A 13,085-nucleotide genomic window follows, 5' to 3' on the forward strand; every position below is an offset into this window, starting at 1 on the left:
GCCTTTACCTGCAGATATCTAAACATGTTTCCCGGCGGGAGCCCAAATTTCTCTTCCAACTCCCCCAGGCTCGCAAATCTTCCGTCGATAAACAGGTCCTTCAGCTGTCTAATGCCCGCTCTATACCATCCCCGAAATCCCCCATCCATGTTCCCCGGGACGAACCTATGGTTCCCCCTTAATGGAGCCTCCATCGAGCCCCCCACTTCTCCCCTATGTCGCCTCCACTGCCCCCAAATCTTGAGGGTAGCCGCCACCACCGGACTCGTGGTATACCTCGTGGGAGGGAGCGGCCACGGCGCCGTTACCAGGGCCCCCAGGCTTGTATCCCCACAGGACGCTCTCCTCCATCCGTTTCCATGCTGCCCCCTCCCCCTCCATCACCCACTTACGCACCATCGACACGTTGGCCGCCCAGTAATACCCCGAGAGGTTGGGCAACGCCAGCCCCCCCCCATCCCTACTCCGCTCCAAGAAGACCCTCTTCACCCTTGGGGTGCCATGCGCCCAAACAAATCCCATGATGCTGCTGGTCACTCTTTTAAAAAAGGCCCTAGGGATAAAGATGGGCAAGCACTGGAAGAGGAACAAGAACCTCGGGAGAACCGTCATTTTGACGGATTGCACTCTGCCCGCCAGCGATAGCGGCACCATGTCCCACCTTTTAAATTCCTCCTCCATCTGTTCCACTAGTCTGGTGAAGTTAAGCTTATGAAGAGCCCCCCAACTCCTGGCCACCTGCACCCCCAGGTACCTGAAACTCTTCACTGCCCTCCTGAAGGGGAGCCTCCCAATTCCCTCCTCCTGATCTCCCGGGTGCACTACAAATACCTCGCTCTTTCCTAAGTTCAGCTTATAGCCCGAGAAGCCCCCAAATTCCGCTAACAGTTCCATCACCCCCGGCATTCCCCCCTCTGGGTCCGCCACATATAACAGCAGGTCGTCTGCATACAGCGATACCCGGTGCTCCTCCCCCCCCCGCACCAGACCCCTCCACTTCCCTGACTCCCTCAACGCCATGGCCAGCGGTTCAATCGCCAGTGCAAAGAGCAGGGGGGACAGGGGACACCCCTGCCTGGTCCCACGATAAAGCCTAAAATACTCCGATCTCCTTCCATTTGTGACTACACTCGCCATCGGCGCCGCGTAAAGCAGCCTCACCCATTTGATGAATCCCTCCCCAAATCCAAACCTCTCCAGCACCTCCCATAGGTACCCCCATTCAACTCTATCAAACGCCTTCTCTGCATCCAGCGCCACCACTATCTCCGCCTCCCCCTCCACTGCCGGCATCATGATAACATTGAGCAGTCTCCGCACATTCGTGTTGAGCTGCCGCCCCTTGACAAACCCTGTCTGATCTTCATGAATTACCTCTGGCACACAATCCTCTATCCTGGTAGCCAGGATCTTCGCCAGCAACTTAGCGTCTACGTTAAGGAGTGAAATAGGCCTATATGATCCGCACTGCAAGGGGTCCTTATCCCGTTTTAGGATCAAAGAGATCAGTGCCCCCGACGATGTCGCGGGCAAAGCCCCCCCCTCCCACGCCTCATTGAAAGTTCGCACCAGCAGGGGACCCACCAGGTCCGCATATTTTTTGTAAAATTCTGCCGGGAACCCGTCCGGCCCCGGGGCCTTACCTGACTGCATTTGCCCGATCCCCCTGACTAGCTCCTCCAACTCTATCGGCGCCCCCAGCCCCTCAACCAGCCTCTCTTGAACCCTTGGGAAACATAGCCTGTTCATGAAGCTCTCCATCCCCTCTCTCCCCCTCGGAGGTTCCGACCGGTACAATCCCTCGTAAAAGTCCCTAAAGACCCCGTTTACTTCTGTCCCCTTCTGCACTACATTTCCACCCCCATCCTTCACTCCCCCAATTTCCCTAGCCGCATCTCGCCTACGGAGCTGATGCGCCAACATCCTGCTCGCCTTCTCTCCATACTCATATACCGCACCCTGCGCCCTCCTCCACTGTGTCTCCGCCTTTCTGGTGGTCAGCAAGTCAAAATTGGCCTGCAACCTGCGCCGTTCTCCCAGCAACCCTTCCTCCGGTGCCTCCGCATATCTCCTGTCCACCTCCAGAAGCTCTCCCACCAGTCTCTCCCTCTCCTTCCTCTCCTTCCTTTCCCTGTGGGCCCGGATGGAGATCAGCTCCCCCCGGATCACTGCTTTCAGAGCCTCCCAGACCATCCCCACCTGGACCTCCCCCGTATCATTGGTAACCAGATACCCCTCAATGCTTCTCCGAACCCTCTTACACACCTCCTCCTCCGCCAGCATCCCCACATCCAGGCGCCAGAGTGGGCGCTGGTCCCGCGCCTCCCCCATCTCCAGATCAATCCAGTGCGGGGCATGGTCCGAAATCGCTATGGCCGAATACTCGGCATCCTGCACCCTCGGGATCAACCCCCTGCTCAGGACAAAAAAGTCTATCCGGGAATAAACCCTATGGACGTGAGAGAAAAAGGAATACTCCCGCGCTCTCGGTCTCCCAAACCTCCAGGGATCCACCCCTCCCATCTGGTCCATGTATCCCCTCAGCACTTTGGCCGCCGCCGGTCTCCTACCCGTCCTTGAACTGGACCGGTCCAGTGTGGGATCCAGCACTGTGTTAAAATCTCCCCCCATGATCAGGCCCCCTGCCTCCAGGTCCGGGACGCGGCCCAACAAGCGCCTCATGAAGCCAGCATCATCCCAATTCGGGGCATATACGTTCACCAGCACCACCTTCTCTCCCTGCAGCCTACCCCTCACCATGATATATCTGCCCTCCTTGTCCGACACCACCTCAGCCGCCTCAAACGCCACCCTCTTCCCCACTAGAATCGCCACCCCCCGGTTCTTTGCGTCCAATCCTGAATGATAAACCTGCCCCACCCACCCCTTCCTCAGACGGACCTGGTCCGCCACCTTCAGGTGGGTCTCCTGGAGCATAGCCACGTCCGCCTTCAACCCCCTTAGATGGGAGACCACCCTGGTTCTCTTAAACCGGCCCGTTCAGCCCCCTCACGTTCCAGGTAATCAGCCGGATCAGAGGGCAACCCGCCCCCCTCCCCTGCCGACTAGCCATAGCTTGGCAGATGTTCGCCCCAGGCCAGCATACCCCGCTCGACCCGTTCCCCATGGCGATAGCGCCTCTCCTCTTCCCCCCCCGGCCCTCATCGGCTCCTTCCTAGTCGTTCCAGCAGCAACCCGGTATCCCCCCCCCACCCCCCTCCCCCCCCCAGGCTAGGACCCCTCCTAGCCGCGACGCACCCTCCATGGTACTTCCGTGAGTCAGCTGACTTCTGCTGACCCCGGCAGCTCCCGCCAAAACCTATCCCCTCCCGGCTTGGGGTCATCCCCCTCTTGCCACACCTCCTTGGCATTATTGCAGCGCGGGAAAAAAGACCCGTAGAGGCCCTTCCCCCATCGCAAGCTCCACCCCCCTGCCCCGCAGCGCGGGAAACCAGAGGAAAGCCCGCGCTTTCACAATGCCACACCCCATCCTTCTGACGCAGTTCCCCAAAATCCAGTTTCCCCTCAATCCCCAGCCCCGTACAGAAGAGAACATATAGAACACAAACCCCCAACACTCCCCACCTACCCCACAACCATACCCAACAGACAAACCCACCCGTAAACAGAGCAAAAAGAAAACCAGCATACATAACACACATTTCGAAGTTGAAAAAGTTGAAACAGTTGGAACAAAACAGCCACAGCGGAAACAACGCCGGCCAAAGTATGTTCCCAGGCCCTAGTTCAAGTCCAGTTTCTCCGCCTGTACAAAGGCCCACGCCTCCTCCGGGAACTCGAAGTAATGGTGCCGGTCCTTGTATGTCACCCACAGGCGCGCAGGCTGCAGCATTCCAAACCTGACCTGCTTAGCATGAAGCACCGCCTTCGTCCGGTTGAACCTGGCCCGCCGCTTAGCCACTTCCGCACTCCAGTCCTGGTAGATCCTCACTACCGAATTCTCCCATTTACTGCTCCTCTCTTTCTTGGCCCAGCGCAGCACACACTCCCGGTCACTGAATCGGTGGAACCGCACCAGCACCGCCCTCGGGGGCTCATCTGCCTTGGGCCTCCTGGCCATCACTCTGTGCGCTCCCTCGAGCTCCAGGGGCAAATGGAAGGACCCTGCTCCCATCAACGAGCTCAACAACGTGGTCACATACGCCGGGAGATCCGACCCCTCCAGCCCCTCCGCCAGGCCCAGGATCCTCAGATTCTTTCGCCTCGTGCGAACGTCCAGCTCCTCCAAGCGGTCCTGCCACTTTTTATGAAGTGCCTCGTGCAACTCCACTTTCCCACGAGGACCACGGCCTCCTCCTCTCTTTCAACGGCCTGCCGCTGCAACTCCCGAATAGACTCCTCCTGTGCCGCCTGGGTCCCAAGCAGCTTGGTCGCAGTTGCATTCATGGAGTCCAGCAGCTCAGCCTTCAGCTCAGCAAAACAACGTAGGAGCGAGGCCTGTTGCTCCTGCGCCCACTTCCACCAGTCCTCGGGTGTTGCGCCGGCCGCCATTTTGTTTTTCTTCCCACGTTTTTTTTTGGGCGTTTCTGCAGCCTTTTTCACCATATAGTGTGGGGCAAGTTCTTCCAGGCACCTTCCCCCACCGGGATATGTAGCAACAGCACTGTTTGGGGCCCTCAAAACGGCCCAAAAGCCCTTAAATAGCGGGAGCGCCGGCCGCCATTTTGTTTTTTTTCACCCGTTTTTTGGGGGGCGTTACTGCAGCCTTTTTCACCAGATAATGTGGGGCAAGTTCTTCCAGGCACCTTCCCCCACTAGGATGTGTAGAAACAGCGCCGTTTGGGGCCCTCAAAACGGCCCAAAAGTCCCTAAATAGCAGGAGTGCCGGCCGCCATTTTGTTTTTCTTCCCCCGTTTTTTTGGGGGAGTTACTGCAGCCTTTTTCTTCTTCCCACTCCAGGTGAGCACCATATAGTGTGGGGCAAGTTCTTCCAGGCACCTTCCCCCACCGGGATGCGTAGAAACAGCTCCGTTTGGGGCCCTCGAAACGGCCCAAAAGTCCCTAAATAGCAGGAGCTGCCGAATGTGTGGCTTAGCTCCGCATAGCCGCAACTGGAAGTCTCCGGAGGACAAAATTTTGACCAGCAGTTTGGCGTCTACATTCAACAGGGATATCGGCCTGTAGGACCCACACAGCTCCGGGTTCACTATCTCTTCCAACCCGATCAGGGCCCCCAGTCCTTCTACCAGCTCCCTGTCCACCTTTGGGAAATTCAGCCCCCCCCCCCCCCCCAAGAAGTGCCTCATCCCCTCCGGCCCCGTAGGGGGTTCTGACCAATACAGCCTACTGTAGAAATCCTTAAACGCCTTATTCACCCCATCAAAATCTCCAACCTGGTTCCCATCTCCGTCATTTACTTTCCCTATCTCCCTTGCTGCCTCCCTCTTTTGAAGCTGCTGTGCAAGCATTCTGCTGGCCTTCTCTCCATACTCCTAGATCGCCCCCCCCCCCCCCTTGCCTTTCTCAGCTGCCCCACCGCCCTCCCTGTGGTTAACAAGCCGAACTCAACCTGTAGCCTCCACCATTCCCTTAAAAGCCCTGCCTCTGGGGTCTCTGCATACCTCCTATCGATCTGTAATATCTCCTTTACCAGTCGTTCCGCCTCTGCCCTGTCCACCTTCTCCCTATGGGCCCGTATCGAGATCAGCAACTCTCTGACCACTGCCTTCAGTGCTTCCTAGACCATTACTGCTGAAATTTCCCCTGTGTCGTTGACCTGCAGGTAGCTGTGAATACATTTCCTCAGCCGGTCGCACGCCCCTTTGTCAGCCAAAAGTCCCACATCTAACCTCCAGTGCGGGCGCTGGTTACTGTCTTTACTAACCTGCAGTTCAACCCAGTGTGGAGCATGGTCTGAGATTGTGATTGTCGAGTACCCCGTGTCCACCATTCCTGCCAATAAGGCCCTGCTCAAAATGAAGAAATCTATCCGGGAGTACACTTTATGCATGTGTGAGTAGAAGGAGAACTCCTTCACCCTTGGCTGCCCAAATCTCCATTGATCCACCCCCCAACCCACCTAGTCCATGAATCCTTTTAGTTCCTTTGCCATTGCTGGCACCCTGCCCGTTTTCGAGCTTGACCAGTCCAAGCCAGGGTAAATAAATGTGTTGAAGTCCCCTCCCATGACCAACCTGTGCGAGTCAGGTCCGGTATCTTCTCCAGCATCCTCTTCATAAACTCCACATCATTCCAATTTGGCGCATACACATTTACTAATACCACCTGCACCCCCTCCAGTTTCCCACTGACCATAATGTACTGACCTTCCAAAACTATTCTATCTGCCTCAAACACCACCCGTTTATTGATCAGGATCGCGATCCCTCTAGTCTTTGAATCCAGTCCCGAGTGAAAGACCTGACTAACCCAGCCTTTCCTCAATCTAATCTGGTCAGTTACTCTAAAGTGCGTCTCCTGCAACATTACCACATCCGCCTACAGTCCCCTAAGATGCGCAAACACACGTGCCCTCTTGACCGGCCCATTTAACCCTCGAACATTCCAGATGATTAGCCTAGGTGGGGGGCTCATTCTCCCCCCCCCCCCCCCCCCCCCCCCCCCTGCCCTCGCCGATCAGCCATCCCTTTTTTGGGCCCGCCTTCAGCATGCTCTGCGCCTCCACCGGCCTGCCCCCAGGCAGCCTCCGCCCCCAACCTCCTCTGTCCCTTGGCCCGAGTCCCTCCCTCGTCAGCAGAACATTTTCCTCCCCCTAGTAACAACACTCTGTAACCCAACCCCTTTGATAAACTGAACATACTGCGCTTCCGTGAGCTCGTCTGCCCAGCTAGCTTGGTGGCCCCCATCCCTGGCCCGGATAGTCTCCCACCTACTGTCGTCGTCGTCGTCCCCCCCCCCCACTCATACAAACATACTCCAACATCAAACAATCCCCACACAATTGCCCGACAGAAAAACACCAAAATCTAAACAAGCACACCTCCATCCCCCAACAGTGCAAATGAAAACCTTAACTCACTCAGCTCTGCCACTGGTTCCAAATCAATACAGAAGGCGTTACAAACAGCTTCCACAAAACTAAAAACGAGCAACTTTTTTTCAAAAGAACAGAGAAACAAAAAGAAAAAAAAACATGAACGTTGCAGCAAAGTGCAAAAGTTCTCAGTCCACCACCAGTCCTTTCCTTTTCACGAAGTCCAGCACGTCCTCAGGCGACTCGAAATAAAAATGCTGTTCCTTGTATGTGACCCAGAGACGCGCCCGATACAACAGTCTGAACTTCACCTTTTTCTTGAAAAGGGTTGACCTAATCTGGTTGAAGCCTGCTCTTCTCCTGGCCACCTCCATACTCGGGTCTTGGTAGACCCGCAGGATACTATTGTCCCACCTGACAGCTCCATTTCTGCTTGGCCCACTGTAGAATCCGCTCCTTATCCAAGTACTGTGGAATCGCACCGCCATTGCCCTCGACGGGTCTCCCGTTCGCGGCTTCCTCGCGAGTGCTCTGTGAGCCCTGTCCACCTCCAAGGGTCGGGAGAATGCCCCATCCCCCAGCAGCTTCTCAAACATATCTGCGATGTATGCCCCAGCGCCCGCTCCTTTGGACCCCTCTGGGAGCGCAACGATTCTCAAGTTCTGCTGGCAGGACGTATTCTCTAGGTCCTCCACCTTCTCCAGGAGCTTCTTCTGCTGGTCTCTCAGCATCCCCACCACCAACTCCACCGTAGTTTGATGTTCCTCCTGCTCAGCCAGCACCTTCTCCACCTTGTGGATCGCCCGATCTTGGGCATCCAATCTAAGCTCCAGCCGCTCAATCGACTCTTTTATCAGGTCCAAGCAGTCCTGTTTCTGCTTAGCAGAGCCTTCCTGATGCTCCGTTGACTGCTGGGTCGACAAACCAGAGGTCCGGTCCTCCGCCATGCTGTCTCCCGCTGTAGCTTCAGCCCAAGCCTTCTCTGTCTTTCTGTTTCTGCCTTTACGAGCACTTCTAGTCTTTCTCTCCATGCACCGATGTGGGAATTCAGTACACAATTGCTTCTGTTTTCAGTTTTACAGTTCAAGTCCGGTAGGAAATCAGGAGGAAAAGGTCCAAATGTCCGACCCGAGCGTGAGCCACCAAATGTGCGACTTTCTCCTTCATAGCCGCCACCGGAAGACTCCAAAAAATCAAAGTTAAAACTCCCTTTTGAAACCTGGGGCGAAATTCTTCGACCCCTCGCAGGGTCGGAGAATCGGCCGGCAGTGGCGTTAATCCCGCTCCCGCAGGGTTTTTAATTCTCTGACCGGCCAAAAACCAGCGCTGTGCAAATCCCGCCGGCAGCCTCTGAAAACAGCTGGCGCCGGCGGGATTTCATTATATTTTGTTTCCACAAATCTCCGGCCCGGATGGGCCGAAGTCCCGCCGACGTGGCCACGGGTCACGTCGGCGAAAATCACAGTAGCTTTAAAACGGCGTCAACCATTGATGATGGTTGCCGCCGTTCAGTGTCGGGGGGGGGGTTGCGGCATCGGGGGGGGGGGTTGCGGCATCGGGGGGGGGGGGGTTGCGGCATCGGGGGGGGGGTTGCGGCATCCGGGGGGGGGGTTGCGGCATCGGGGTGGGGGGGTTGCGGCATCGGGGGGGGGGGGTTGCGGCATCGGGGGGGGTTGCGGCATCGGGGGGGGGTTGCGGCATGGTGGGGGGTTTGGGGGCAGCGGCGTGCAGAGAGGGGGGGTGACGGATGCCCGGGGCCAACGCACCGTCGCCCCGCCCCTCTGTACGCCGCTGCCCCCTATCCCAACCACCCCCCCACCCCAACCACCCCCCTCACCACCCCTACCTCCCTCCAACGCCCCTACCCCCCTCCCCACCACCCCTAACCCCCTCCCCACCACCCCTACCCCCCTCCAACGCCGCCCCCCCATCTCTCGCAATGCCGCAACCCCCCACCCTCAACGCCGCAACCCCCCCCTCAACGCCGGGTTCCCCCCCCCCCCCCTCAACGCCGGGTCTCCCCCCCCCCCCCCCCCCCTCAACGCCGGGTCTCCCCCCCCCCCTCAACGCCGGTACCCACACCCCGTCCCCCTCCCTCTGAAGGCCGGTACCCACACCCCCCCCCTCCCTCTGAAGGCCGGTACCCACACCCCCCTCTCTCCTCCTCCCCCCCCCCTTCCTTCCTCCTCCCCCCTTCCTTCCTCCTCCCCCCCCCCTTCCTTCCTCCTCCCCCCCCCCTTCCTTCCTCCTCCCCCCCCCCTTCCTTCCTCCTCCCCCCCCCCCTTCCTTCCTCCTCCCCCCTTTCCTTCCTCCGTTAGTGAGGGGGGGGGTGCGGCGATAGTGGGGGGGGTGCGGCATTGGAGGGGGGTAGGGGTGGTGAAGGGGGTAGGGGTGGTGAGGGGAGGGGGTAGGGGCAGCTGCATGCAGAGGGGGGGCGACGGTGCGTTGGCCCCGGGCATCCGTCGCCCCCCCGCCGCTGCCCCTACCCCAACCCCCCCCTCACCACCCCTACCCCCTTCACCACCCGTCCCCCCCTCCAACGCCGCCCCCCCTCTCTCAACTCAACACCGCAACCCCCCCCCTCAACTCAACGCCGCAAACCCCCCCCCCCCCCCCTTCAACTCAACTCAACTCAACGCCGCAAACCCCCCAACGCTGGGTCTGTCTCTCTCTTCTCCCCCCCCCCCCCAAATGCCGGTCTGTCTCTCTCTCTCTCTCTCTCCTCCCCTCCCCCCCCCCCCCCCCCCCAAATGCCGGGTCTGTCTCTCTCCTCCCCCCCCCCCCCCCCCCAAATGCCGGTCTGTCTCTCTCCTCCTCCTCCTCCCCCCCCCCCCCCCCCCAATGCCGGTCTGTCTCTCTCTCTCTCTCTCTCTCCGCCCCCCAAAATGCCGGTCTGTCTCTCTCCTCCTCCTCTCCCCCCCCCCCCCCCCCAAATGCCGGGTCTGTCTCTCTCCTCCTCCTCCCACCCCCCCCCCCCCCCCCCCCCCCCAACTGCCGGGTCTGTCTCTCTCCTCCTCCCCCCCCCCCCCCCCCAAACGCCGGTCTGTCTCTCTCCTCCTCTCCCCCCCCCCCCCCCAAAAGCGGCGGGTCTCACCACTTCCGCAGCTGGTGAAACTGACGCGTATCGCGTCAGTCCGCTGCTGGCCCCTCCGGGAACTGAGAATAGCCGCCTAAAATAAGGTCCCCACGCCGGAGTCATCTACACCAATTTTGCTCGCCGGAAATCGGCGTTACGACGGTCTGCAGAGAATTTCGCCCCTGGTGTATGAACCTTCATGGATAACGAGCAAAGCAATCAACTGGAATGGAGAACTGCCTTTGTTGCCCTTGAACTCGACCACTTCAACACTGACGTTGCTGCTCTGCAAGAGACTCAAAGAGCAGGCGAAGGGCAACTGAGGAAAGAAGGCAGTGGTCACACCTTCTGCAGAAGAAAACAGAGGATCAGCCCGGGATGCATGGAATTAGATTTGCCATCAAAAATGATCTCATCAACCGATTCTTGGAGCTCCCACACCATCAGCAAATGCTTCTTGAATCTCTGTCTACAACTTGCCAAGAAGCTGCAGGCAGTGGTCATGAGTGCCAACACCCCAACCCTGGAGACCAATGATTTTTTTTAAATATAAATTTAGTTTGGGTTTGTGGGCGTGAGATCCACGCAGACACTGGGAGAATGTGCAAACGGACAATGACTTGGGGCTGGGATCGAACCTGGGTCCTCAATGCCATGAGGCAGCAGTGCTAACCCTGTGCAACATGCCGCCCTCCAATAATGAGTCCAAAGAAGGCTTCCACTCCACCCTGGACACCATACTCAACTTTTTTAAGGAAGGTAAGGTAATCCTCTTTGGCACCATCAGGTTTGGAAACGACTCCCAAAGCTGGAAAAAGAAACATCGAAAAGGAAGGATTTAGGAATTGCAACTCTTATCAGCATTTTCACCAAATGCATGGAACACCGGCGACTTTTTAAATCACTAGTTGTCACCAGTAGGCTTCAATGAAGTTACTGTGAAAAGCCCCTAGTCGCCACATTCCGGCGCCTGTTCGGGGAGGCTGGTACGGGAATTGAACCCGAGCTGCTGGCCTCCTTCTGCATTACAAGCCAGCTTTTTAGCCCACTGTGCTAAACCAGCCCCGACTACACTAATCACTAATACGCTGTTCCAGCTTTTCTGTATACTTGTAACCCCTTCAAGCATGTCGATAACCAAAGTCAAACTAAGTAGGCTAATAACTCCCTGGTTTTGCCACTTTTACCCTTTAAAAAAAAAATGGAACTCTGAGCATTCTTCCAGTACAAGCAATTAGTCCATGAGTGTAATGGCCTGTTAAAGATACTGAAGAGGGGCTCACAAAGCATATATCTCAATTCTTTCTGGGTGCTGGGGTGAATGTCACACTATTTTTCTTTTATTTTGACAAAGTGCTTGGTGATTCACGGTATTCAGCTTGACCACATAAACCCACCATATCCTAATGTGGCAACGGTGCTTTGATCCTTTTGATGCTATAAATTTGGCAATGAGTTGCAACTCTTTTAAAAAATATTTACAATTATTTTTAGCAGGCATCCTCTCCTGTAAAAAGCAGAACAACCCCAACTCTATCCAACTATTGACCAGTAGAGAATTATTATTTTTTTCCCTGTAAAAATATGTCGGCACATTCATTGTAAAAATCAAATTGCATGTGTTACTTTTTTAAAGGCTGCAGCGAGTGCGGACGTCCTTGGTGAAAAACTATTAGATGAGCTGCTGGAGGACACGGCACAGGAGTTATTGAATCTGGAGCTAAATATAAAAGCTCATTCCGAAGCTTTGGTGCTGCAAGATGGTTCTACGCTAGAGAACATGCTGCAGAGAATAGAGGAGATGGAAGTAAGCATGTTCGATGGCCTGGGTTTTGTAGAAATTTGACATTGCACAAGTATAAAAATTAGACTTTCTAAGGTACCCCAGCAATAATTATGACTTGGTAAACGCAAGTATACCTCATTCAACAAACCGACTTTTACGTGGAGTTACTGATTTCTAAAGGTTTCCGTTTGTGGCCGAACGGATAATCTCTAACAAAGTGTGAATTTTCTAACTTTTAATTTTGTGGGGAGAAGTTGGGGGTGGATGGAGACAATGTCAGTGTGGTAATGGTAATCCACTGTGATCTCACTGTGACCTAGTAAAAGGTAAAGTCACCGTAGTCCCAGATGACCATAGGTTGCTTTCCCCTTTTGAGGGGAGAGCTGACTGGTGGTGATTTAAGCTGAAGACCACCTCGGGCGAGGGGCAAGATTGAAAAGGTAGGGTCTTCATGAATAACCTCCGCCAATATGGGAATTGAACCTGCACTGCTGGCCTCGCTCTGCGTCACAAACCAGCTCGCTAACCTGCGTGACTAGTAATCCACTAGAGCCGAGGCTAATACCACATTTGCCAAGAGAAACTGTTAATTTTGCAAGTTCTTAATGTTGGCATGTTTTAATAGTCTTACAGTCTGCACTTTTTTCAATATTTTCTTATTTTTGCTATTTTGTTTCAATAAATTACTAGAGATACCAAGAGGCAGTTTGCAGAAGAATTTGCCAGATCGAATATGCTGATCCTGACTTTTGGGCTGAGGAAGAGAAGCAAGGTAATTTGCCATGGAGCTGTGAATCTGTTTTTTTGAGTAGTTTGAGCTCTGTTGTATAGTTGCAGTCTTTAGTTGCTAACTTGGGTCTGTTACTTTTATAGCAGACTTGTCCAACCTTTTTTGAGTGGGCGGGGCCGCATTTCCATGTTTTTTTTTTAGATGCGGGGCCGAGGAGCAAGGAAGACCATAGGAAATAGGAACGGGAATAGGCCATTCAAATATTTTAGTCTGCGCTGCCATTTTATAAGATCATGGCTGATCTAGCACTCACTAAGTTCACTTCCCTACCTTCTCTCCTTCACTCCCCTAAAAGCCTATCGATCTCAGCCTTGAAAATGTTCATGGAATTGACCTCCACAGCTTTATGGGATGAAGATTAGCACTACTGTTTCATGGTGCTGAGGACGCGGGTTTGATTCCAGCCCCGGGTCACTGCCGTGTGCAGTTTGCACATTCTGTCCATGTGGTCACAGTCCAGCCCGCAGACCAGCTTTAG

General features: G+C 55.6%; 1 protein-coding gene across 2 annotated transcripts in view; it reads left to right on the forward strand.

Moving 5' to 3' along the window:
• Positions 1–13,085, forward strand: part of kiaa0753 (KIAA0753 ortholog) — a 74,761-nt gene that overhangs the window by 43,323 nt on the left and 18,353 nt on the right. For both annotated transcript variants that reach the window (XM_038814211.1, XM_038814210.1), the window contains 2 exons: positions 11,668–11,838; positions 12,508–12,589. In XM_038814211.1, coding sequence (XP_038670139.1) covers positions 11,668–11,838; positions 12,508–12,589 — 253 coding nt within the window. The remainder of the gene's footprint in view (positions 1–11,667; positions 11,839–12,507; positions 12,590–13,085) is intronic.

This window comes from Scyliorhinus canicula, chromosome 12, assembly GCF_902713615.1.
Source record: "Scyliorhinus canicula chromosome 12, sScyCan1.1, whole genome shotgun sequence".
Taxonomy (NCBI): Eukaryota; Metazoa; Chordata; class Chondrichthyes; order Carcharhiniformes; family Scyliorhinidae; genus Scyliorhinus; species Scyliorhinus canicula.